Source organism: Anguilla rostrata, chromosome 7 (assembly GCF_018555375.3).
Source record: "Anguilla rostrata isolate EN2019 chromosome 7, ASM1855537v3, whole genome shotgun sequence".
Lineage (NCBI taxonomy): Eukaryota > Metazoa > Chordata > Actinopteri > Anguilliformes > Anguillidae > Anguilla > Anguilla rostrata.
The window spans coordinates 25,715,914-25,740,961 of NC_057939.1; the positions used below are offsets into that span (position 1 = coordinate 25,715,914).

General features: G+C 42.4%; 1 protein-coding gene across 3 annotated transcripts in view; it reads right to left on the reverse strand.

Annotated features, from left to right (window-relative positions):
• Positions 1-12,064: 12,064 nt before the first annotated feature.
• The window catches only part of LOC135259475 (B-cell scaffold protein with ankyrin repeats-like), a 55,848-nt gene continuing 42,864 nt past the window's right edge, over positions 12,065-25,048 (reverse strand). For 2 of the 3 annotated variants that reach the window (XM_064343932.1, XM_064343931.1), the window contains exons 9-16: positions 24,539-24,769; positions 18,354-18,416; positions 17,150-17,325; positions 15,985-16,048; positions 15,093-15,122; positions 13,238-13,317; positions 12,996-13,027; positions 12,065-12,521 (exon numbers count right to left, since the gene is read on the reverse strand). In XM_064343932.1, the coding sequence (XP_064200002.1) occupies positions 12,998-13,027; positions 13,238-13,317; positions 15,093-15,122; positions 15,985-16,048; positions 17,150-17,325; positions 18,354-18,416; positions 24,539-24,769 (674 nt within the window). In that variant the 3' untranslated portion in view covers positions 12,065-12,521; positions 12,996-12,997. The remainder of the gene's footprint in view (positions 12,522-12,995; positions 13,028-13,237; positions 13,318-15,092; positions 15,123-15,984; positions 16,049-17,149; positions 17,326-18,353; positions 18,417-24,538; positions 24,770-25,048) is intronic. The other variant, XM_064343933.1, reaches the window with a different exon arrangement.

The window sequence follows — 25,048 nt, forward strand, 5'->3', positions numbered from 1 at the left end:
GACAGGTCATGTTTGAATGGAATTAATTATTAAACAGCCAAAGTGCTTGCCTTCAGATAAAGTACGTAACAGCTTTGTGATCTGGAGCCATTTGTGCCTTTTCCAGGCTTGTGTGTCAGCTCCATTTCAGTCCATTCAATTCAGGAAATGAAATCTAATTATATTAAATGAATGAGCTGGAAAGGGGCTGACCCCTTTTTTCAGAGCAGACTTTTTCTGAGGAAATATTTCTTTCTTTCCTCAGGGAAGCAATGTGAGCTGGATGCATAAAGAGCTAGCAGAAGGCTAGGCTGTGCAGTCTGTCTGTGAATTCTGTCAGGGATGGTGTCAGTAGAAGACTGAGCTTAAATAACTCCCTGCTGGATTTTTAGCCTTGGTGACACCAGATTGACTGGCTGAAAGGCCGCTTATTAAATATAATAAGTCTCTCCATTCATGGGTGACAGGTCGACATTGAGCTGGGATCAGTAATGTTCCCCAGTGCTAATGTGAAAGGTGTTACCCCGTCAGAGCACGGGAGCAATTATTTGAGTTCACAGAGTTTATGCTACTCTTTAACTGCCACAAAACTCAGCTGAGAAAACTCAGGACACACATATATATACACACACACAGACACCAACTTCCCAGCTGAAAATTCTTACTTAAACCAGCCTAAGATAGTCAAGTTGGTTTAAGCTTTGTTTTTGACAGACTTAGCTGGTCTACCAGCTGTTCACCAGCTGACCAGCCTATCACCAGCTAGTCCACGAGTTTGACCACCAGCTTACTCTACCAGCTTAGCCAGCTTTGACAAGCTTTATCCAGCTAGAAACCAGATTGGATCAGCCACATACAAGCTATAACCTGCTAGAAGTGTTGATAACACAGCTTGAAACATCTTAAATGTGACTTGTATTGCTTATGCACAGACATTAATAAGAAAGCAACAAAACAGAAAGTCTATCCCCACGTGGCATAGGTGTAACATGTGTTACAACTGTGCCACATGGACATCTTCACAACATGCTTTAGGTTACACTAGGCTACTCTAACACACAGATTCACTATAGCACACTCTTGGCTTGAAGAGAAATTAACAACATGGACATCTATGCTCTTTTGAACCACAGGAATTTTGTCCTGGAAAATGCTGTAGAAATGAACAATTCATAGTTATTTTTTGTTGTGAGAATTGCACCTCTCCTTTGTTACAACTGTCCTGCACAAACAATTGTAACATCAGACTATGTTTAGCTTTGTTCAAATTGTACACAAACCATTTGTGATCATCTCAAACATAATGAGACATTGTAGCGGACATGTGTATGCTCTTTCTAGTTTAATTTCACTGCTTTTGATCGCATTACTTTTTGAGTAATCGAGTAGGAAGTGAAAATTGTTACAATTGTGCCAGTTCTTCCTCTTCATAGGCTAGGCACATATGATTTTTGAATAATAAATGAATTCTTTTTTTTCTTCTTTTTTAAAAATTCCACTCACTTTAATGGATCCTTCCAGGCAGCAGAGGGAACACGAGAGTGCAGCTCTGTGACTTTAAAAAATGCCTTAGTGCGTGCATCGCGGTAACAAGAAATTCACTAATTGCCACCCTGCCTGGATAAAGCTTGAATGATACACATGTTTAGCCTAGAGAATATTTAACTTGTGCGGTTATTTTTTTATTAAAAATTGTCCCCTTTAAATATCGGGGGCTCAAGCTCCTCAGCACCCACATAGCTGGTGCCTATGCACACAAGCACAAACACGCACACACACACACACACACACACACACACACACACACACACAACACATGACACAAGTTATTCCCATTTCTCCACCAAACTGCTTTTTTTGTTTTCCCTCTTAGCGCCCACAGTGGAGCTGCTTTGTTTGGCAGTTACTGCGTGCGGATGAAGCTGGTCACTGTCCAGAAAGCATACCCCACGCCACGCGGCCCCTTGCGTTCTTCCTGCATGCAGGCACAGATCCTATAGAACTCAGCAGATATACTCCCACGCTCCTTCTGTCCCCTCCCCCTTATCTACAGGAGGTGTCCTGCTGGTGAATACATGTACAGAACATCCATTCCTACAATACTGTACCTTTCAGAAGATGCAGTTGATGCAGTTTAGGAAGATGTATCAAATTGAAATGTTTGTGCTTCAACAGTAAGCAGAACCAAATGTTCAATGTTAAGAATATAGAGCTGAGAATCTGTAAAATCTTTGACAGCAGGCATCATGTTGTACAGCGAGAGCTAAATGTCACTGCTGAAACTCTCAGCAGTCTTCATATTGAACAGCTAGGGCTAAACACTGATGCTGAAAGTCTCAGCAGGTGACCGATTTGGGATGAGGAGCCAAACACTCAGGGCAATAAGCACTGACTGGTTCATGAAAGTCTCAGCGGAGACTTGATGTAGGCCAGGGATAGGCTACTCATGTCTGACCCTCAGGGCCAATAGTACTGCTGGTTTTCATTGCTCCCCTATAATCAGGGGCTGATTAAACTTGTAGAACCTGGTGAGTGTAATCTCTGGCCAATCAGTGACATTATTGGACTATGGACTTTCAGGCAAAAAAGAAAACCAACAGTACTGCTGTCCCTGCGGGCCAGATTTGAGTTTATTTGTTATACTGTAGGCCCAACAGTTACTGAGCTCTGTTTTTTTAACATCGAATGTTCTGTCTTTCATTAAATTATAATATGGCTCCAGTCATTCCTGAGAAAGTCAATGAACTCACGTATAGTTGGTAGAAGTACAGTAGAAGATGCAGTGGTCTTAGGTATCCAAGCAGAATGTTTCATAAATGCTTGAACATGATCAGTTCTGGTCAAACCAGTGGTAATGGCCATGATCTTGGTCATGCGGCATTGTCATGTTGAGAGATGACTCTCTCTAAAGGAAATTTAATGTTTTAAGGTGGGATGAAGATGATCCCTCAGAACCATTAATTACCGTTTAACCTTAACCTTGCCTGGGTATGAGTGGACCCAAATCACACCGGGGAGACCCACCAGAACCACAAAATCACCAGAACCCTTCAGAAGTTAGAACACCATTTTGTGCCCATATTTGTTTTGCTCACAACGTGCACATGCACACGAGCAACACAAGAGCAAGATGCAAAATAGCACAGAATCAAAGTCACCCTCAAAGCGTATATCTGCAAAATGGATACGGAAGAAACCCGGAGGATTTCTTCACCAGAGAAACAGCGGGGTTTTTTTTTCTTGTTGTCGTTGCTGCTGCTTTTGTTTTCTCTCTCTCTGGTGCCACTGGGAATGGATTTTGGGCCAGGCCCAAGTGGTTTTATCGACTGATTTATTTATTCATACATGAGGGGGAGGGGGATGGAATTAAAAGGGGCAGAATTACACCCCGCTCATGGATCTCCCTGCCCAGCATGACTAGAAGAAGCTTATACTCATCAGGACGAGAGCCAGAACCTCTCCCTCCCTCAGCTTGCTCTTTAATTAACCTGCACGCGGTCTGTCCTATGCAAATGTGCATTGATAGATAAGGCCCTGTGGATGATTGATTTATGTCCCGAATGTTGTTTCCATTTCCATACCATTACCATCTCTAACGACCGGGCCGTCCGAACCGAGCCAAGTCGAGGGCGTTGGCTCCACAGACACGGAGCCCGTGTTAATGCATGTCCGTGCGCGCAAACGTTAATGCCCAATTTTTCCTTTTTTCATTAAAAAGAAAAAAACAACATTACGTATGTGCCATTTCCATTTTACATTCAAGACATTTAGTAGATTATGCAGATTATATTGTTTCTAACATACAATCCATTTATACAGCTGGATATTTACCAAAACGATTACCTAAAAATTATCATAAAAAGTACCTTGCTCAAACGCACAAAAACAGCACCGCCAAATGAGAATGAAAGCCACAACCTTGGAGTTACAAGACCAGTCCTTAATCATGTAACACTGCCACCACTGAATATGGATGATTGAATGTGTACCGAAGTGTGTACAGTCAATGCTTGGGACAGAACTGGCCTGTGTGCTGCAGTCTTGAGGAAGGTCCGGTCGGGCGGGGGTTATCTGTGACTATGGTATGGGGGGTAATGGAATAAATGCAGTAGTTCTCAAACAGTGGGGTTGGGACTGTGAGCAGCTCAGAGAGGACACATGCAGATCATGTAAAAAATGTTCAAATAAATCTTGGTGTGTTGGGCTACATTTTAAGCGGTGGGTGATGAAATGCAGGAACACAAACACATCTCTCTCCCTCCTGCCTCTCTTTCTCTCTCTCGCCAAGTGTGACAGCAGGCAAATACAGGCCCCATTTGATGGGTTGTTGTCATGGAAACGATGGATGAAGGGGGATTGGGGGAGGGAAGATTTTTTTTTTGGATCAACAAATGATGCTAAATTAATGAATCGCCATTAATAATAATTCACATATGGAGTAGAAACGGAAATTACCATGTTCTTGGCTGCAGGTGAGCACGCCTCCCCCCCATACCCCCCACCGCCACCCCCTCCCCTGCTGGTCCTGCCGGATACTGGAACAGTGGATTTGATCAAAGATGGCCCAACTTCACAGCCAATGAGACGTTGTGTCTTCTGTAGTCCAGAAACAGAAACAGATTGTGTGTGCAGACATATAGACATGTTTTTCATATGCAGAACCAAACAAAGATCACACACATGCACATTATTATTATTATTATTATTATTATTATTATTATTATTATTATTATTATTATAAGCCTGTCTTACAGTGCCATTTGGATACTGGACTCTAACCACTGAAGCAATGGAGATCTGTTATAATTTGTCTCTAGGTGACGATAATCTGCTAACTAATGAGCTAATGAAGGTGCCTTGGGGGACCCAGGGAGCCACGTCTCTGTCTAACTGGGAAGCCACTCCTCCCATTACCTCAGGAGGAGCACAATCTGGCAGAGTGCTGGACCCTGCTGGAGGCCTCTCACTGGGTCCCGCTCCTCCTCTCAAGTGAATGAGCGGGACTGAATCCGGCAGGGGGTCCCCTGCTAGGTGCATGCTGAAGTGCCCTTGAGTCAGGCAGCTGCAGGCCTCCCCCATCCCAACCCTCCGCCCCCATCCCAGAGGTTGCAGGTTCAATTCCCAGGTGCGGCACTGCCATTGTACCCTTGAGCAAGGTAATTATCTTAATTTCTTCATTTGCTTCAATAAAAACCCAGCTGTATGAATGGATTGTACGCTGAAAAAAAGTATTTCTTTACTACTGTTTTAGTCTAATAATGACTCTTATTTTGTTCTCTCAAATTGGAAATATTAGCTTGGTTTAAGATGCTTTTCACTTGTCTTACCTCACTGGCAAATATTGAAATGAGTAAAACAGTCTCACCTCATTGGCAATCTTTTTAGCAAATATGTCATTTTCGAGTCTAAATATTAGACTAAGACTAGGTAATATTGATTTATTTTTGGTTTTTTCTGGGTATGTTAAAATATAAAAGCTTTGTAATTTGCTCTGCATGAGACTGTCTGCCAATTAACTACTGGTTAACAGATGCTGAAGAGCAGTTTTTTTGGGATGTTTTTTCAAAATTCTAAGTCAGTGTTCTAGAACTCCATTGCATTCAGTTACCAGCAGAGATTGTTACTTCAGCTTTAGATATATTCAGTTAAGAGCATTCTAATTACATATTTGTTAAAGGGTTATGGCGTTTTAGAACACCTTCTGACAAAGTCTGGAGTCCAGAGTTAAAGACCAGAAGGCCTAGCTGCTCACTTGTAATTTGTTGTAATGGAAACAGTCATATCGTTTGCTTACCATCGTTTCAATGCGTCTTCAACTCAGTAAAATTTACAATTCTTTTTTTCATTTTTGGTAAAGGTGCCAGGTTCATCCTGTCGGCTGCCGCACTATGGATCTGAACCGGGCCTGAGATTCGGTTGAACGTCCCCATCCGGGATCACCTGCGTTCCTCTCGCGCGTCGCCTCCGAGTCTCCCCCCCCCCGCGGAAGAGCGGTTCTCCAGACCGCGAGCCGTCGCGTTTATCTCACCCCGGCAGGTTCCTCCTGCCGCCGTAATTTGGGGAGTCAGTGAAGAGGGGGGCCCGCGAGGAGCCGCCGTGAGCGCGCCGGCGGGTTTTCCACGCCGTGGCCGCCATCCAGCGCCGGGCCGGCAGCGCCGATTGGCTGGCCCTTCCTCGGGCCCCGGCACCTGGATGAGCCACGGGCGAGGGGAGCGTTTTCACTGAAACCGCCAGCCCCGTCACCTGCAGTGGAGAGGGGAGAAAATCATTAAAACGCTTCCAGCCAAAAATGACTGGGAATGGGTCCCAGTTTCCTTCTTTCATTTTCTCCCCCCCCAAACTATGAAAATCTATTTCAAGTATTACTTTAGAACTTCCTGTTTTATGGAGTCTTGCTTTGATTTCTAGCACCTTGTGTACTGTAGGATTGCGTGTGTGTGTGTATGTGTGTGTGTATGCTTGTGTGTTACACAGAGAGAAACAGAGAATGAGCATGTATATGTGTTCATATGTGAACGTGTGTATGTGTGTGTGTTAGACAGAGACAGAATGATAATGTATGCGTACGGTACATGCATGTGTGTGTGTGTGTGTTAGACAGAAAGAGAGAGAGATAGAAAGATTATGCATGTGTATGTGAGTGTATGTGTGTGTGCACACATGTGCGTGCCTATGCGAGAATGTGTGCGTGCATGCGTGTGAGAGTGTACGTGTGGGAAAGTGTCAAAATAAGAGTGGGTCATAAGTTGACACAACGCTGATTCTCTGGAGACGGCTCTTTCCTGCTTTCTGCTCTCACTGGTGAATAATATTGTTCCAATGCTGACTTCTGTTATCCACTTTCCATTTAAGCAGCTAAAGCCTATATAAATCCTATGTAAAGTTTTTTTCACAGAAAAGATTCAGTGAACAAAGCCAACGGTGAAACATTTGCCACATATTGGATGTTGGAATAGAGCATTCATAATGACTTCAGCTTGTTCTGTCAAAATGTGTGTTTTTCTTTGGTTACTACTGGAATTAAGGTTGGATCACTCCAGCACTTTTGGCCGGGGAGTTAAGCTAATCACGGCCATCGTTAGCCTCTTTGTTGCAAGAAAAACAGCCTGGCAATGCTACTGTGGGTACCATAGTTGTACTGCCCATAGCAAGTGCCAATCAAACACAATAATAATTAGGACCCATTTTTTAAAAAGTGCATTTGTTATATTTGGCCATCTACGGGCATGTCCGCAAGAAAATAGTGCTTGATTAATGCAGGGCCCCATTGCTTTTTTCCTGTACCCCTCTCCTATTGACTAGGTAGTCCAGATGTCAGATATTGCAAGATAGATTTACAAATATATCACTGTGTTTCCAAAATAATTATCCTTAAAATATATACTGTAGTGTATTTCATGTAATTATCATTTTATCATTAAATCCATACCTTTACAATATACGGCAAAATATTCTGTTTCCATAAGTGGTGTCAGCAGAAGAATTTTACCAAAACTCCTCACATCCCTCACGGAAATAAAATATGCTGCAATTTATTGTAGGTATGTAAGGTTCTTTGAAAACATAATAATTTATTTTGCAAAAATACATATATATTACACATTTACGGAAAGTGATCCAAGCAGGCTGATGGGAGGGAATGGAGGACAGCAGTCCTGAATCTACGGTAAGAGCAGCCAGATGGCAAACAGCCTGAACCGACTGTTACGGAAATGCCAGGGACTGACCCATGAACCTAAATTCTGAATTCATTATTATTTTTTAATTCCCATCATTTTTAAATAGAAACTTTTGATGAGAAAGGCGTGATGAGAAAAAAAAGCAAGTAGCCTTTGGTATATTAAAAAGGAAACCTCAATTAGGAGAAATGCCACCTTTATTTCAACCACACCAATGTCTGTTGCTGCTGTGTCTGTTGACCTGTGATGTCTGTTTTTCTAACAATTGATGTTGTTTGGGAGTGTACAAGTGGTGATGCTTAGGTACAATATTCGAATCTTTCAAACCTGCCAAAGATGAATTCAGTTTGATGGGACCGTAAAACACTGGCAAAATTTTAAACAGTTTAAAACCCAATGTGTTTTTGCCTATTTTGGGCCATGGCGAAACAAGGCAGGGAGGGGCTGGGTAGGAAAGAGGTGGGGCAGAGCAGGAAAGGAAGAAGGCCTGGCCCAGCATAACTGACCTGTGGGGGAAAGCCCACCCCCCCCCTCCCCCAAGGTTTGCCAGGCTTGTATTCTAGATCCCCCCCACCCCCGCTGCTGTGACAGCTTAGACACACCCGGGCGCGACCTCACAGACCCTTCCAGAGGGGGCCCCCCAGGGGGGCTGAGGGGGTCTTGGGGGGGGAGCCACTAATCTCTCCAAAGCCCCCAAGCAGGAGCCCACAGGCCTGTGGGCCGAGGTCGGGGATGGAGGGGAGAGCCAGGCCCTCAGAGGCCCCGATTTGGCCCCAGATCAGACAGCAGGGCAGGGCCCGGGGTAAAGCACCCCATGTACCTGCGGCCCTCACCAGATGCCACTTCTCTGCCTGTGCCAGGGAGGGTTCAGGGTAAGGTGGAGGGGGGGTGGGCGGCGCATTGATTTGGGTAAACTCACACATAGACACACACACACTTATCTGAACACACACTTGAATATTTGCAAACACACACACACACACACACGTACAAACGCACACACACATACACACACTTAACTGAACACATACATGCATACCCATACAAATCCCCAAATACACACTAAAATGCAAATATCCTGAATGCTAATACACATGCAAGCACACACAAACAAACACACCAATGTGCAAAAAAGCCATACAACAGACAGACATACAAACACACACGTGCATACTTATACATACGGCATGTGACAAACTTTTATCATTTCTATATATGAATGCTGTTGCTCTCAAAGTGGAAATAAGAAAGCGTGGTTTGTATGCATTCTGAGTCTGATATAATGAGCAGAGAGAGAGAAGAGATAATTAGCACTTGATGTGTCTCCTTTGCATCCTAACATTTTGTAATATGACAAACTTTTGACCCAAACCGTCCACATGAGACTTTGAAAAATCCTGTTCATATTGCGCTAGGCTTCAGCAAGTAGAGGAAGACAGCAGGTCCTGAGTAAACATTGTTTCCCGTAGAAAGGGCCTTCTGTAAATATCAAACAGTGAAATCACAGATGTGTCCTACTGTGGCTAAACCCCTCACGTCCACTTTGAACCCAGCACCGCACCTGTGTGTCCAAACCAGCCCAAAATATTAATTTTACTGGCCATATTTCCTCTACTTTAGACATGAATGATTCTCAGTTTATTTTACTTTATAATGTCATCACATTAATCATGATTCTTTTTCTCTCTTTCACTGTATGAAATCCAAAATCAAATAAAAAATCAAATATGCTGCAATATATTGTAAATGTACGAAAAATATAGTACACAGCAGTTGTGTTTATGAAAACCATATTGCATTTCTGAGGAAATAGTTTATATATTCACCCATATATTATAAAGGGTTGCAAAATCCTCATAATAAATTTCCCTAATGGTTATCAGCAAGACAAATAGAAAAGCATCTATTAAACAAGTTTGCAAAGACAAAATTGCAATGTTATTGATGTTGGTAAGTACGATGAAGATGCTGGAGTTCCAGCCTGGCCTGCAGCTCTGAACATGAGCTCTTTAGCTGCAGGTGGAGTGGGCTGTCAGTCCGTCCTGTTGAGCCCCTGCCAGGCAGAACGCTCCTGGAAGTAGAGTGCGTAAATAAACAGCGGCTTGTTTATTTAAAATTTTTTAAAAATGAAAAAGGAGGAAACTGAGAAAGACCCCGTATCGAAGTCCTTGGGTGGCGTCGGCGGCGTCGGCGGAATGTTCCGGCTCACGGTTCCCGGGTACGTACACGCTGTACGCGTCGCGGGGATTACTGCATGAGAGAATGCCACCGACTGTGAAATTGTGCGATTTTTATCGGAGAGGACGAACGCAGCTGTGTGGAATTGGTAATCTTACTGCCTGGCCAGAGGAGGAGAGAAGATGAGGCGGGTGGGGGGGGGAGTGGGGGATTCGACGACTGTTGATTGGGGAGGGGGTGTTCGTACTCAAAAGGCCCACTTCTCGTGAGCCTGCCACCCCCCCCCCTCCCCCTCCCTCTCCCTGAACATAACTGCTTGTAAAGACTTTCTGCTGCGGTTCTGGAGACTTCCGGGCCCAACGTTTTAATTTCTCCCCAAATAAACATGGCTTCTGAGAAGAAAAATATATTTTTTAAACCTGACCTGAGCTTTCTGCATTAAAGGGGGAGAATAAGAGACTGGGATTTTGGTCTTGGTTTTTCCCTCTCAGGGGGTGAGGAACAGGACAGTGAAAAGTGAAAATGCCACCAGCTCCTTCTTTGGCTAACTGGCACCACCACACGGCAAACAGGATTTAGGCGCGTATTATTCACAAAGAGCGAGGGGATCGATCATGCAAATGCATGGAGCGCATGCCCGGATTCTCCTCCTGCGGTGAACGGGCCCCCCCCCCGGCTCTATCCGCGCCACGCTCCACACGCAGCCTCGCTTGGTTCCGATTCTCCCGCCGTTCCAAAAAACCCAACACGAAGCCCCCCCGACACATTCACCTGAGGGCCGCTGATGAGGGGCCGAGCGCAGCATCCACGGAACGGTTAGGAACAGGTTCCACTTCAGCCCCTCTCTCATCTTTTTTCCATACCGCGCTTTCAATGCCGTGCCACTTTCCACCACAGGAAGTACTGCAGCACCCCCTAGTGCTCAACTTCATCCCTTCACCCTAGTGCAACCCTGGAGGTTACACAAGATCTTCATTTTTTTCACCACAGTTAAACTGCATCAAATTTTGACCTCAGAAAAGTCATTTTACAGCATGTTTTTGGATGATTTTCTCTCTTTCATTTAAAGAGATAATGAACTTGACATTGTCGTCATGAAATCTTCTCCATAGTAGAAAATGACCCCCAGCATAAGCAGTAGATTATTCCATCTTTGCAATTTTGGCTTTTAACAGGCCTACAATGTTTACATTTTCTAAAATATATTTCATAATCTATTTTCTAAGATATATTAAATACTTAAAATTAATTACTCATCCTGAAATAGTATTTCTAAACACATTTCACTTCACTAAAGGTTCACAAACTGATCCACCAACTAAATTTAGTCTATTTCTTAATGGCCACAGGGAGAGAAGCCTAGTAAAATAAATACTTTTTTGTCTTTTAGGCTTCAAATCCAAATGGATTTAGGTTAAATTTAAATTGACGGTGACATCTGTTTGCATTAAAATTTGATAGAAGATGGTGGAAGTGGAAGGATTACATGTAAAACAGACAGCTGCAGGACAGATTAGAGCTCTTGCATTCGATTTAAAGAGCTTTGAATCTAATGCTGAATTTGCATCTCTTTTTTCCTTGAGTAAATAAGGCCAATGTGTATGTATACATAGATTTTTCCCTAATGTTTCGTAAAAACTTGCTAAACATGAAATTATTCTGAAATGAAAGCTGAAAGTCTGAAATTCTGAAAGTCATCCAATGATGCATTGATGTTGTCATTGTGGGCAAATACAGTAAACACCCAAAGTTGGGTTTAAACGCATCAAACGCTCATAGTTCATCATTTTGAATCCAATTAAAACCGAATACATTTGGACGTTGATATTCTCGACATTCTCCATTATAGCTAGGTCTGTGCTTCATCTATGTGATTGTTATACTGTAACTCTAATGACAACAGTTATAAAACGTGATGCACCACTTGTGTTTTGAATGCTAAACAATTCTCACTTCAGGTAAAATGTAATGCACCTTATATTGAAAATTTGCATTATGACACCACACTGTATTTTTGTGCTACTCACTGAAAGCACATCTCTATTTGAATAATAATAATAATTCAATAATTTGTTGTTCAAAAATGATAAGTTGCTGTCACAAGACCCAGACCCTGAGCAAAAAGACAGACAACCTGATTTTAACCAACCTAACATGTACCTAGTGAACAACTTCACCACAATGTTAGGAATATTAACTTGAAGGTCTAAAATACATCCTTGATAACATTTATTTTTTCCATTTATTTTTTTTAACATTGTGCATGTTTCATCCAGGTTACACGTTTACTACAAATTAAGCTCAAATAACCACTTACAAAAGCAAGCAAGCTCACAAGAGCAATCAAGAGCAATCTACATGGAAGAGCTTTATAAGTGCTGCCTAACTGTACTCACAAGCAGTTCAGGCAACCAACTAAAAAGGTCTTAATAGATGCAATAGAATAAAATTACTGTGAAAAAGACAACAAAAATAATTTAAAACTAAACAAGGTATTAAATTTGTTATTCGTAGATAAGTTATTAGTAGTTATTGTAGTCAAAACATCAAGAACTACAAAAAGGACAAAAGGGAGGAAGCTACAGGACATATTAGATGATAGATATGTCTCTTTTCAGTGTTCCTCCAAGCAGCAGAGCAACCAAGCAATGCAGCTGAGCAGATAATAGAGACAGAGACAAAAACCTGTGAAAAGAAGCAAATGAGAAGGGTGAAGGAGTCGTGCAGAGACATCGACATTAATTAATGTTACTGACAGTCTGCATGCAGTAGAAGTCTGAGGCCATTGTTTACACTGTAAAGTTCTGACACGAAATCAATTGTTTGTTCGCGTTAGCAACAGTAACCAAGAGGGGTGGGACTTAGCAATAGGTGAATTGAGGTCTGAGGGAACAAAATGACTGAACAGAGAACCCAAAAACTATAATCACAACAGTCGTGTTAATGAAAAAAGGATCCATGGAGTGTGCCATGTGAAGAGTTAAAACGTGTGGATGTAGCACTAATGGTAATTACAATGTGTGGCACCAAGCCCACGTGCCCCAAATTTTGTAGGGTGCCAATACTGACTTGTGGTACACCAGTGAGTCTGTGATAGACAGGGACCATGACAACCATGTCAAAGGTAGCAAAACAAAACATCAGGAATACAGTACTTACGTCTACTGCTTGTCCACCTTCTTAAAGTTAGACTGTAAAATAGAGACACAAAACATCAAAACAAATTTCTGCAAATTCTACATTTTTTTAAGTTTGACAAATTCAACAAAAGGGAATTACTAGCATGTGAAATCTTTCAACATGAAGCCTCATTAAAGCAAAAGGAAAAAAAATGTATTTAAAAGTCAACCAGCTGAAATATTAAAATGCACAACCGGAGGCATCTCTATTTCCAGACTCACATGTTGTCCTTTCAGTGGCTTGCTGTAGAAATCTGTCGCAACAGGGCAACTCCTCCTTCTCTCATCACATTTGCTCACATCTACACAGGTACCGGTGCAAAACATCAGCAACCAGCACCAAAATATTCAGAACAAAACTGAAACTGCACTTATAATCTTAAATATGTGCATTATTTTAATATAATGTTTCATTTCTTCTTTTGAAATTACGGCATTGTGACTTGGTGGTTAAATAAATGCGCCCAATCCAGCCATTGCGGCTCACATGGTGTTCCCAGTTGCATATAAACCTTTGGTAGAATTGGCGTTCAGCATAGCTGTTGATTAAACTTCCTCAGCATATATACGAAAACCATTTTTTCAATGTTAAAGCAAGCAATAGATTTGCAATAAATGTAAGGAGATCGTGTCTGGATTGGGGATGTAATTTGACCAAAGAAATGTAGGTTCAAATCCCTGATATTGCTTATGTTGTCCCATTGAGCAAGGTCCTCACTCAGAAATAAAGATACAGTGGAGATACATTTTTCTTCTTTAAGAAACAAATTTCCCCAATGTAACCTGAAAATGCAATACCATTCTATTTAGTAATAATAAGAAGCACCTTTTAGAAGCAAAAAAGGGGAATTTAATGACGTATTGCTGGCTAGGGTCACAATTGTATGTACCTATAGGGCAGTACCTCAGTGACCAGCCTTTCTACCTTTTTTGACACTTTTTCATGCCATTTGTTCTGAGAGTGTACAGTATACTTATCATGGCTCAGTAAATAGCCAGCATTGCACATTACAGTAGGTATAGTCAGCCTACAAATAAAGTATACATATTTATGCTGTTAGCTCTTTGTTATATTTTAAAATTCAATAAACTTGCAGTTGTTAACTGAATTTATAAGGCTATTTGGTTTTTTACATTTTTTTATCCAGTGTAATAAACTACACAAACAGAATTGCACACTGCAGTAATACCCTAGAAGTTGGGTGAACAGTCGTGAAAGAGAGAGAGACACTAAATGCAAAAAAAGAAGCTTCTGTTGACAACCAGCACTGCACTGACAAGCATTAGCGAATAAAGTTACAGAAACAAAACAGCAACAAATACATTAGGCCCCGCAATCAACACAAATACACAGAAGTGCAAAGGCACATAACAGAATCACTGACAAACAGCTTAAGGAATGGCTACAGGTCATATATGTAAGGCATCCTACTGCACAATTAAATTCATTCCATCCAGGATGTCACAATCACAGAGTTAATTGCATTTTTAAATACAAAATGTCCACTGTCTTCCAAGTGAAGACAGGTATGAGACGGTATTAGCCTTCAGTAAAATGTTTCTTTAGCATGTGGGTCCCTGCAGTATAAAGCTGTAAATATTAACACTGAACATAGGAGCACTGGAGTGTAGAAAAGAGGAGAAAGTGCAATTTAGAAAGAGTAACTCTGGTAATGTAGATGAAAGGAGGGAAATTATTTCTGTTCCCATTCATTCCATCTTAACTACTACATCGGGCCAGCCAGCAGAGGATGGGCTCCCTGGTTTATTTCGGTTTCCTTTCCTACTGTAAACCATCTCTGTAAAGTGCTCTACAAACGAGGCTGAACTGAGATCGTTTTAGTACACTGCAAGCTCCTCTGTGCCACTGAGCCTCCGCAGACAAGCCAGAGAACAGCAGGTTCTAACATGGCTTCCCAGGGGAGACTTGGGAAGGTATGTCAAAAAGGAAAATGCATACTTAAAGTCCCCCTGAGACTCCAAATCTCCAAGGACACATGAAATGCCAAAGAATAAGAAAGAGGATGGGTCCTGTGAGGGACGTCTCTGAAGGAGGCCATTTTGAGGAACGACTCACCTGGTGTGTGATGAATGATGCTGATTTTATCTGTCGGGGAGAAAAAAGGCAAAGAAATAATTAGAAATGAGAAAAAAAGAAGCTGGCTAACTCTGCAATGCAGGTCCTGTGGTTCTTATCTGTTAAGAGGACGTCCAAAGTCATCAGAAAGCAGACCAGACACACTGATATCTGAATAGTCTGAATGGTTCATCCAGTTGTTTAGTGCCTGCTCATAATGACCAGTGGCTCCCTCTTTTACAGAAGTCCTGCTTCAGCACCACAGGGGTGAGTGTATTTCCTGTAATACACTATGTGAACAGCAGAAGGCGCTGTCTGCACAAGTCTACCACTCTTTTCTGTCACTTTCAATATGTACTATTCTTGTTTCATGGTGTGAGCTATCAGATAAATTATGAAACCTCTTCTGGTAATTTTAGGAATTATTTTTATTTGTTCATATTTCTGTTTTGCTGTAGGCAGACAGGACCTTCTTTTATTTATAATACATCACATACATGCTTTAAGAACATGGTTTGATTCCAAATTGCTAGTTTTGACTCAAGACACTGACTGGTAAAAATCTAAATAAAAAACGATTTTTTTTTTGGCCTTTAAAAGTACATGAGCCCAGCCAATAGCCAGACACCTAATTTCTGAAATAACCAATGATCTAAATTTATTATGCGAGCAAGGTTAGCAGGATTTGTCCCCATTGATCAGAGTGGAGACGCCCCATGGATTACTGAAAGACATACTGGTCTGATCTGAAACTCCATCATGTGACTGGTGAACATTCTTAAGTCATTAAAACCACATCACACACATTCTTAGTTAAGTGTTCTAAAGAGAAGCCTTGAAGAGAGAAGTTCAGCATAAGGGCAGGTCTTTTCTTATAACTTGTGAACTTTACCATAGACGTTTTCATCATCCTCTCTGTTGTTGATGATGCTTGCCCTCAGCTGACGGAGTTTCTCCTGCAAATGAGATCAGACGTCACATCTTCCTTCGCCTCAAATTTCAGTCTTTTCATCTGGACGGGCCCATACAGCCTTCATGCCTCAAATGACAGGAGCGGTAGGCACTCAACACATCTTCACAGTCAGAACACAGTGCTGTAACTTTATGTACAACATAGATGAGAAGTGAGAAGTGTGCCTCCCCTGCAAAAGGTGACCTGAATGTGGTCTGAGGACCCAGACCCTGAGAATGGAGGAGTCAGGAGGAGGTGTGGGAGCGATGGAGACTGAAGTGGCGCGGAGGAGAGGAAGACTGAGTTTTGAGCAGAATCAGAGGGGTAGAACTGGGCATAAACAGGTGAAGCTCAACTGCACCTGACACAGGTGAGGAGTGAGAAAACACAGAATTTGGCAATTCTGCCAAAGCAAAAAATAAAGTAAGTGAGGTAAGGGAGGGGATTAGGCCAAGCCAGAGGTGATGCCATCACACATTCAGAGCCTGCCTCCTGTTGAAGGTGAAGGTAATGTACCACTGGGGGGTTTAGAGGAGGGGAGCCCAGCTGTGGATGAGAGTGTACCAGGGTGGAAGTCTAGAATAGAAGTTTAAGGAAGGATTAGAAGGATACAACCAGTCAATATACCTGAGGGGCATGTCAGAGGGCGTGAAAGCAAGGAGGCCAGTTCCAAATTATTTCTAATAAATTTCTCCGGCTTTCCAATTAGTGTCTTTCTCCATATGCTACAAATTTACTCATCAAACCCAATACACGTCTACCACGTTCCCGATTAACACAACATAATTTCAGTCCTGCTGTAAGTTGTATAGGACACACTCCATGAATGTTTCCCCACAGAACTTCTGTGGTTGGGCCACTGGCTTCTTGAAGTATTTGGGTCATAATAGTAACCGTTGCTGCTGGTTTTAACATAATCAGTCGTTTGCAGTTTATCCTAAACGTGAACATTTTCTTAAATGAAACTGTTCATGTGCATTACACCAAGACAACTTTAACTTCTGTGCTTCCGAATCGTTGTTTCAACAGCACTACCGACAGCGCAAATCTAATTCGCGGAAGTGCGTGACGCATCCGTGACGGACGGCTGTCTGTCGCGCGTCACCTGCTGTATGGAGTCCAGGCCCTTCTGCTCGCGCTGCCAGTCGCTGAAGCGCTCCAGGGCTTGGTCCATGGAGAGCGAGCCCTGCTTCACCTGCTCCTGCAGCTCGATGAGCTCCTGCAGGCCCGGCGGCTGGCTGGGCGCCATCGTGTCGTAGGTGGAGGGGATGCTCCCGCGGGCTGGAGGCCAGATTCCAAAGAGACGTTACCACCGCCTCCTGAAAACTGTAACGCTGTAACATGCCTGAGACGGGCGGGCTAACAGAACATCTCTAATGATTGATAAAGACCTTCGGCAAATAAAACCATCATTTCTCCACAGTTACATCATGAGCCTGTTTTATTGTTTTGAGATTTTATATGTGTTTTTCTCCGAAAATCATTAAAGCTCTTATATTGCCCCTTACTGAAGGATTTAGTAAGTATTGGTCTTTTTGAGACCAATGTAAGAAACTTGCCAATTTACTTTTCACCCTTTTATTTTATTTATTTATTTATTTATTTTATGCATCTTTTTATTTTTCATTGTACAGCACAACTTCTGTTGTTTTTAAATGTGCTTTATAAATAAACTTGACTTGACTTGACTTGACATGCAGTGGTGTCAGTTTAGTTTTAAATTTGGAAGAATGAACTATACATATTTATGCTGTGACTTAATCAGCACTTTAAATGTAAGAAGAATGGTAATTGGGCAGGGTTTTTTCCCCTTTTGCTGTGTTCCCTGCTAACTGATTAACTGTTTTAGCAAGATTTTAATTCCGTAATTCCGGTCAGAGAATGTTGTCTCCCCAACTATTGATAGTGCTACAATGCCTTTTGAAGCCGCACATTGACTACACATTGTTGAAGCACAAACCCTAACGAGACAGCTCTTCTTATTTACATTTTTCAGTTTTAAACCACTTGCTAAGTTTTGTCTTTGTTCAAAATTTCTTATGTAGACTACCGTATAGTATTTCTCATTGAATAGAAGATCAGGTCGTGCGGAAATGATCCACAACCCTGGTGTTTAAATGCAAACGCCCCTCTACGATTTAAGTCATAAAGGAAAGACAGACTTCCACAGCCGGGGTTTTCAGCCATGGACAAAACCAAAGGGTCAAAATAAATGCCAACCTGTGGAGTGTGTCAGTGTTGGATAGATCCTTATTTGGGATATTGGGACAATTATTACTCAAGACAAACAATGAGGTGTTTTTGCTTACCTTGTTTAGTGGATAGAGAATAAAACATGTTGGGTTCTCCTTGAGACATCTTCTTCTGGAAAACTGTGGAAAAAAGCACTCTTAATGGGGTTTGACTGTTCCAATCCTGAAGTACCATGTAGCCTAGTTGGGATTCAACCCGCCGGGAGCTTCAGCAATTACTCCAGATTTTATGAATAAATAAATAAATAAATAAATAAATAAATAAATAAATAAATAAAAACACTTTTCAAATCCCAAATCAACCCCCAAAAAAACAGCATTGAATTGCAAGGCCTTGTAATTGTAATTGTAAGACAGATGTAGTTCCTAGTTTTTACACCAGATGGAGTTATAAACCAAAGTATTTGTAACATACGGTAGGTCCTCCTCACGCCTATGGAAAATCCTCATAGATTTTCAGAATAAAAGTCAAAATTCAGTAATCAGAAGCTGGTAATCTTTCAAGAAATCCAAATGACCACCTTCAAAAAAAAAAAGGCAGATATTATAGATAAACACGCTCATAATAGGCCATCAATGGGGAGGATAAACTGAAGATGAATGAAGGATACGCTCAATACTGCCATCGATTCAGTGGTAAGTACTTTAAACGACAGGCAGGCTGGTTTCGCTGACCGTGGCACTATTCCACATCGAGCAGCCACCCGAAATGACGAACCATTCCAATGCCATCCATCTAATTTCCTCCTCGTTCGCATTTTAAATGTCGTCCACCCTCCTTCCAAAACTGCCAGCTCGTATTCCAAGAGCGAGACGTCAGAGGGCCTTGGGGTTTTAAGTGAAGTGATTTCTGGGAGTTTGTTTTTTTTGTGCAGAGTGAATTTCACCTCATCTATTCAGTGCGTTGGCAGGGCCTCTTTCTGACACATCCCTCTGTTTAAGTGAGACTCGACCATTGCGCGGTTGGGGGACCCGCTGCATTGTTGCGTGGAAGCCTCAGCCTCCCGTGCACGAGAGAAGGCGGCTGATTCATGTCAGGGCACATAACTGATGGAAAACACGTGTAATGGATGATGCAAGCCGGCTTGGCCGCCGACGTCCGTTGATTTGTTGCAGATGTGGAGACGAAGCCTTGGCTTCTGTTTTCGAAACGGCGGCGGCGGCGGCGAGCGCGGGGAGAAGCGGACCTTGACGGCTCCTCGCCTCGCTCGGCTTCCAGTCCCGCCCCGAGCGGAGGCCTGACGCGCCGCGGAGAGCGGCCGTCCCGAGTGTGAGGCGGGACGCCCGAGTGTGGGTGCGTACGCAGGTGTGTGTGTGTGTATCTGCCTGTTTGCCTGCATGAGGGTGTGCGTGTGTCTGTGTGTTTGTGTGTGTGTGTGCATGCAAGTGTGCGTGTGCATGTGTCTGCCTATATGAGGGTGTGTGTGTGGGGGGGGGGGGATTTCACTCTTCCCACACACCATCCAGTGGTATGCAGGAGTATGTAAAGCACATGCCTACACTGATGCATTAGAAAGCTGAAGTGCAGCAATACTGTAAATCAGCCCCCTGACAATGTGGGCAGAAAGAGAGAAAGAGAGAGAGAGAGAGGGAGGGAGACAGAAAGTGAGAGCGAGAGAGAGAGAGAGAGAGAGAGAGAGAGAGAGAAGAAGATAGAAGCATTTGATGATTGCACGCTGGTGGGAGAGTTGCGGGAGAGGGTGGCTGCTGGTCCGAGATCTGAACCCCCATCGTAAAGGGCAATTGCTGCTTCATTTGCCGTGCATCATCATTTAGTGCTATTACACGCTGTTACGAGGCCTCCCAGGCCCAGACAGGAGCACCATTCTGACCTTTAACTCTGCCTGTGTGTTAAGCGGTCAGGAATTCTAAAAGCACAATTTTATTTAAGTGATGTTTCTCTCTCTCCGTCTCAACACATCTGTCACTGCAGCGTAACACACACTAGCGGAAAAAAATTTCTGTAAAAGTTCTTTTTAAGGACAGTCCTTCTGACTTGTTGCCAGGTCCATAATAAATTAATCCAATAGCCTCTTGGCTTGCTGGCTCGTGGTTGTCCCTGAAAAGACCAAACTACTAGCATGGCATTTTTTGCCAGAAAAAAAAATAAAAGATCCAAAATCAGGACATAACCCTGTATTCCCCCAACACACTGATTTAAATATGATGAAAGAGATGATGTCATTTCAAGAACTGAAAGGCTGCTTAAGGCAGAAGATTATCCCTTAGGAACATTAAGGGGGTCTAAATCTCTGTTGTGGTGCGTGCACTGCACTAGCCAGTGAATCACAGGGGTGTAAATCTATGGAATGAAATTGGTTCGGATTCTGCTGCAGACAATTTCTGTCAAAGGCCGAGACTGAGCCCCCCTCTCTCACCTTGTTCAGTCCAATGCAAATAAACTCAGGTCTTCCCCAAAAACCCTCCGTCAGCATCTGGTCACTTCATCACCTCCATTCTCAAACCCCCACAGACTATGTAATCCCTTGTTTTCCTGGCACGTCTCCAAGACGTCTTAGGCCCAAAAAGTAAAATACTCTGTCATCTTAAATATGTGATTTGTCTATTAAGATGGATGACTTACCAGTTGCTAGGAATCTAAACTGAAATCAAAACAAATCTATATGTAATCAATATGATTCAATTTATACAATGACTCATCTTAAATGTGGTTATTCTAACCTGAAAGATAGGGATCCCAGGTAGATATGAAATTTGGAAAAAATAAAAAATGGTAGATATGCTTGGGGCATAAAATAAACTTTATGGTAATAGAATCGTGGTAAAACCCTGTTTGGGAACAGAATATGGGAAATATCCTGCTTGGGAAGAGGAGTCATGGTAAAATCACAATAAGGGATTGAAGTCATAATAAATGAACAACTCATAATGCAATGCCACCTTCTCATTAACCAATAAAATATCAGCAGAATGGGATCTTAGAATTTATATTTCTTAAAAAGCAGGCCAAATCATCAGTAAATACATTTATCAGTAAACACACATGTTATTCTCAGAAGAGATTGGGATATACTCCTACAACTACCCCTGTCACTCATTATTATCTAGGACACCATAGAACCTGATCTACAACAACAGCAAACTCCAAAACACATTAGGTCATATGCCAGATTCCTTTCTCATCTTGTACAACTGTTATCAATGTTCATTGGTGTGGTGGGCTTCCAAGAAATGTTTCACCAGTGCCATTTTCCAAATATGGTATCATCAGCCATCCAGCATGAACATGGTAAAGACACCACAGGTCGGTGTGCAAGCTCTTTAATATGATATCACAGTGAACGGTTCTTCCATTCCTTTTATTCTTTCACCCTTTACTTGAAGAGGCCCAGACATCATATACTGGTTCTTTTCTTTCTTTGCGTAAGGGGAAGTAGACGCAAGTGTATGAAACTTATAAAGGTGTAAAATGAGCTCCTGTTTGCCTGTCTGGGAGGAAACTCGCTCCAGCTAATGCTGCTGCCGGAGCAAACAGTCATAAATGACACTCACATTTTTATGGAGCTGCCAGGTCTTCTGAAATGGTGTATTCATATTTCATATAAATACATTCTCTGAGGTGAAATTAATAACATGTTCAACAGATACCCTCACAATTCGATTTGCATGCCAGGCTGAAACATAGGATAGGACAATGTTCCATTTACAGAGAGTTATAATACTAAAAAAAAAAAGAGCATTAAAAGGAGGTGGGTTCTTCAGTGAGGGTCGGCGCATTTTTTTGAGCTCTGAAATGTCGCATATCAGATTGCGTGACAGCAACAGCAACGCCATTAAATCACCGTCTACTTTGTATCAAATGATATCAACTCTCAGCGCAGCGCCAGCTAGTCGATTAGCTTCAGCGCAATGAATGTGTCGTGGGAGTAGCACTGGAACGCGCTCGTCTGTTAGTACACGCTGAGACGTTAAGCAAAAAAGCGCCCGTACCTGTGAGGAGCGTTATTAATCTGAATTCATTCAGGCCAACCTGGCGAAAACGGCAGTTATTCATAAGCCTGCGAAAAGCAGACGGGTGTGAAACGCAGTCCGTGAGCGGATGTGTTTATTGTGCCAGTCGGCGCTCTCTGTCTCCTGCATGATCTTTGGGAGTCACGACGGCGGGCTTATTCTTCTTTCTTATCAGGCAAAGAGGAGAAGAGAAGGCATTCTAGAAGACGGGAGCAATAAAACTATCAGCAACATCATTCCCATCACTGTGGTTGTGATATATTTTATCGTGATTTTGTTTGCTTCTATCGGTTATGATCGCTGTTGTTCCCCATTTCTAACTTTTTATTTTAGACATTTAAGTTACTGTTTCACGTTGTTGTAAAATGTCTGCAAGGCACTTTGCTTGCCTTCAAGAGAAGTGCTGAATAAATAAAATTATTGCCATCACTACGAATACAACACACACGTTATTCTTCCCCTTCCATTTTGGTCTCTCCAAAGGGGTCAGACCAGCATCGCTTGTGTTTTCATTTAAAACCCCTTTATAAGCACATTCAATTTATAAACACATTAAAAACCTGGGGCCTCATTTATAAAAATGAACTTAGATTTATACTTGAACTTAGTCTTAAGATCATTTCCGTCGGTGTGCTTACATTCGATTCATAAAAGATACTGAGCATAAAAAACCTTGCTTACGCAGGTTCTAAGAAGCCCATCTGTAACTTACGCACCTGTGATCTATAAATCTCAAATTAACTTAAAATTGACGGCACCTGAACGTGCCTTACAATCAGCAATTTCCCCTTATATGATGCTAGCACAAATGAGGGTTTAGTCAGGAATAACCATGGACCAAAAGAGAAAAGCAAACTTTTTGGTACGTAGAGATAAGATCATTTCCACATCACAGTAAAGTTTTATAAATAACTACTTACACATGGTTTTCTGCATAAGTCAGACTTAAGATCAAAATTGATCATAAGTCCATTTTATAAATGAGGCCCCAGTTTTGCAACCTATGCAACCTTTTACCTGTAATTATTCTTTTATTAATTTGTAATTTATTATTGAAATTTCCTCCATCACCTCACATAACCTGTATTTGCCCTGTATACAGTTTTGCTCTTTTAAAACTCTTGCGAATCTTACGAAGCACCAGCAAGCACAAGAAAACGGCCCTGAAAAATAAAGCTACGAAAGTTATTCGTCTGATTCTCTGCGAGGCCGCGAAGAACTCTGGAAGCCGTGGCGGGTTCAGACCGAGGTTTCTGGAGCGCTCTCTCTTTCGCTCTTTCCCTCCGTCTGCCTCCCGTTGAGAGATAGGAGCGAAGAGAAGGAACGGTCCTGGCAGAACCGCGCAGGAGGAAGGGAACCAGAACCGCGTGAATCATTCATGGTCCCGAACAATACCGCTCGCTCTGCGCCTTAATCTTACTAAATTATTTACGACGCTGAAATTGAACATTTAAGGAGCCTCAGCCAATGATGAAAACAGCCAGGATATATGGATCTGCCGATTTCTGAGCCCGGGTTTCCAGAAAGAGACTAAGAAATGCCGCAAAACTTCGAACAGCAGATCAACTTAAGGGTGTGCCCGTACCCAGTCCAACCCACCACCATATTTACATTTACATTACATTATAGGCATTTAGCAGACGCTCTTATCCAGAGCGACGTACAACAAGTGCATAGGTTTCATGATGTAGAGGTGCAAAAGAAACACTAGAGTGAAGTAAGGATCGTAGTGCCAGAAGTGACCACATCGATCAGGACTCAACCCTGTAGAGTAAGTGTTCAAGCAAGAATCCTACCAAGTACAAACTAGCACTGGAATCACACCTAATCATACAAAAAACAATCCTGCCAGATACACTAACATAATCAAATTATCCTAACTTATACTTAACTTAAATTATATTAACACTTTATAAAAACCTTTATAAGCTACAGCATACGTAATAGTGTAATAACTAGTGTAATAGAATAATAACTTGTATACTAATGCTACATCAGGGACCTCAAACTCCATGGCTGGAAGGCTGTGGTGCCTGCAGGTTTTTTGTAGCTTTTCTTCCAATCAGCTGCCTGAAAACAGGGCTTGGAAAGTAGGTGTGTGGATTCCTCAGCCAATCGTTGGGATTGAGAACTTAAATGATGAAGCACAGCACAAGCCTGCAGATGCCGAAACCCTCCAGGGCTGGAGTTTGAAATCGCTGAGGTAAAGATTTATGTGGAATCAGATAGAGAGGAAGGAGAGCGGAGCGTCCAGACTGCCGTGCCCTAACCTTGTGTGATGTAAGGTGTACTGTCCTCTTTCGTGGTCTCAGGTCTGGGGATCGGGACGGGGGGCCGATTGGCAATCATCATGGCTTTGCTGGAGGCCACAATTGTGTCGTACTCTTCTTCATGAACACTGACAGGTGTGTAAGGGTCCTCTTCCTCCTCCTCCTCCTCTTCCTGGGCCCCTCCCTCGTCACTGCACCCTCCCCCGTGGATGTCTTCGATCTGGGCGTTAGCTGATGATCATAACCAATGAGAAATCAGATTCTACGCTGCAATTTTTCCATTATAGCCCTATAGCAGATGCTCTTATCCAAAGGCAGTTACAGCACTACAGAAAGGGGACAGTTAACACTTGCAGAACTGGAAACCATGCAACCAAAAAATACTACAGCTTCTTCTTGGAGTAAAATCCAATCAATGAGGGTTCAAACATCTGTATGATACATGTGTATGAGAATTTTTCCCAAACTTTCCCTCTGTCATCTAATCTGATGACTGGACCACTGTTTCAC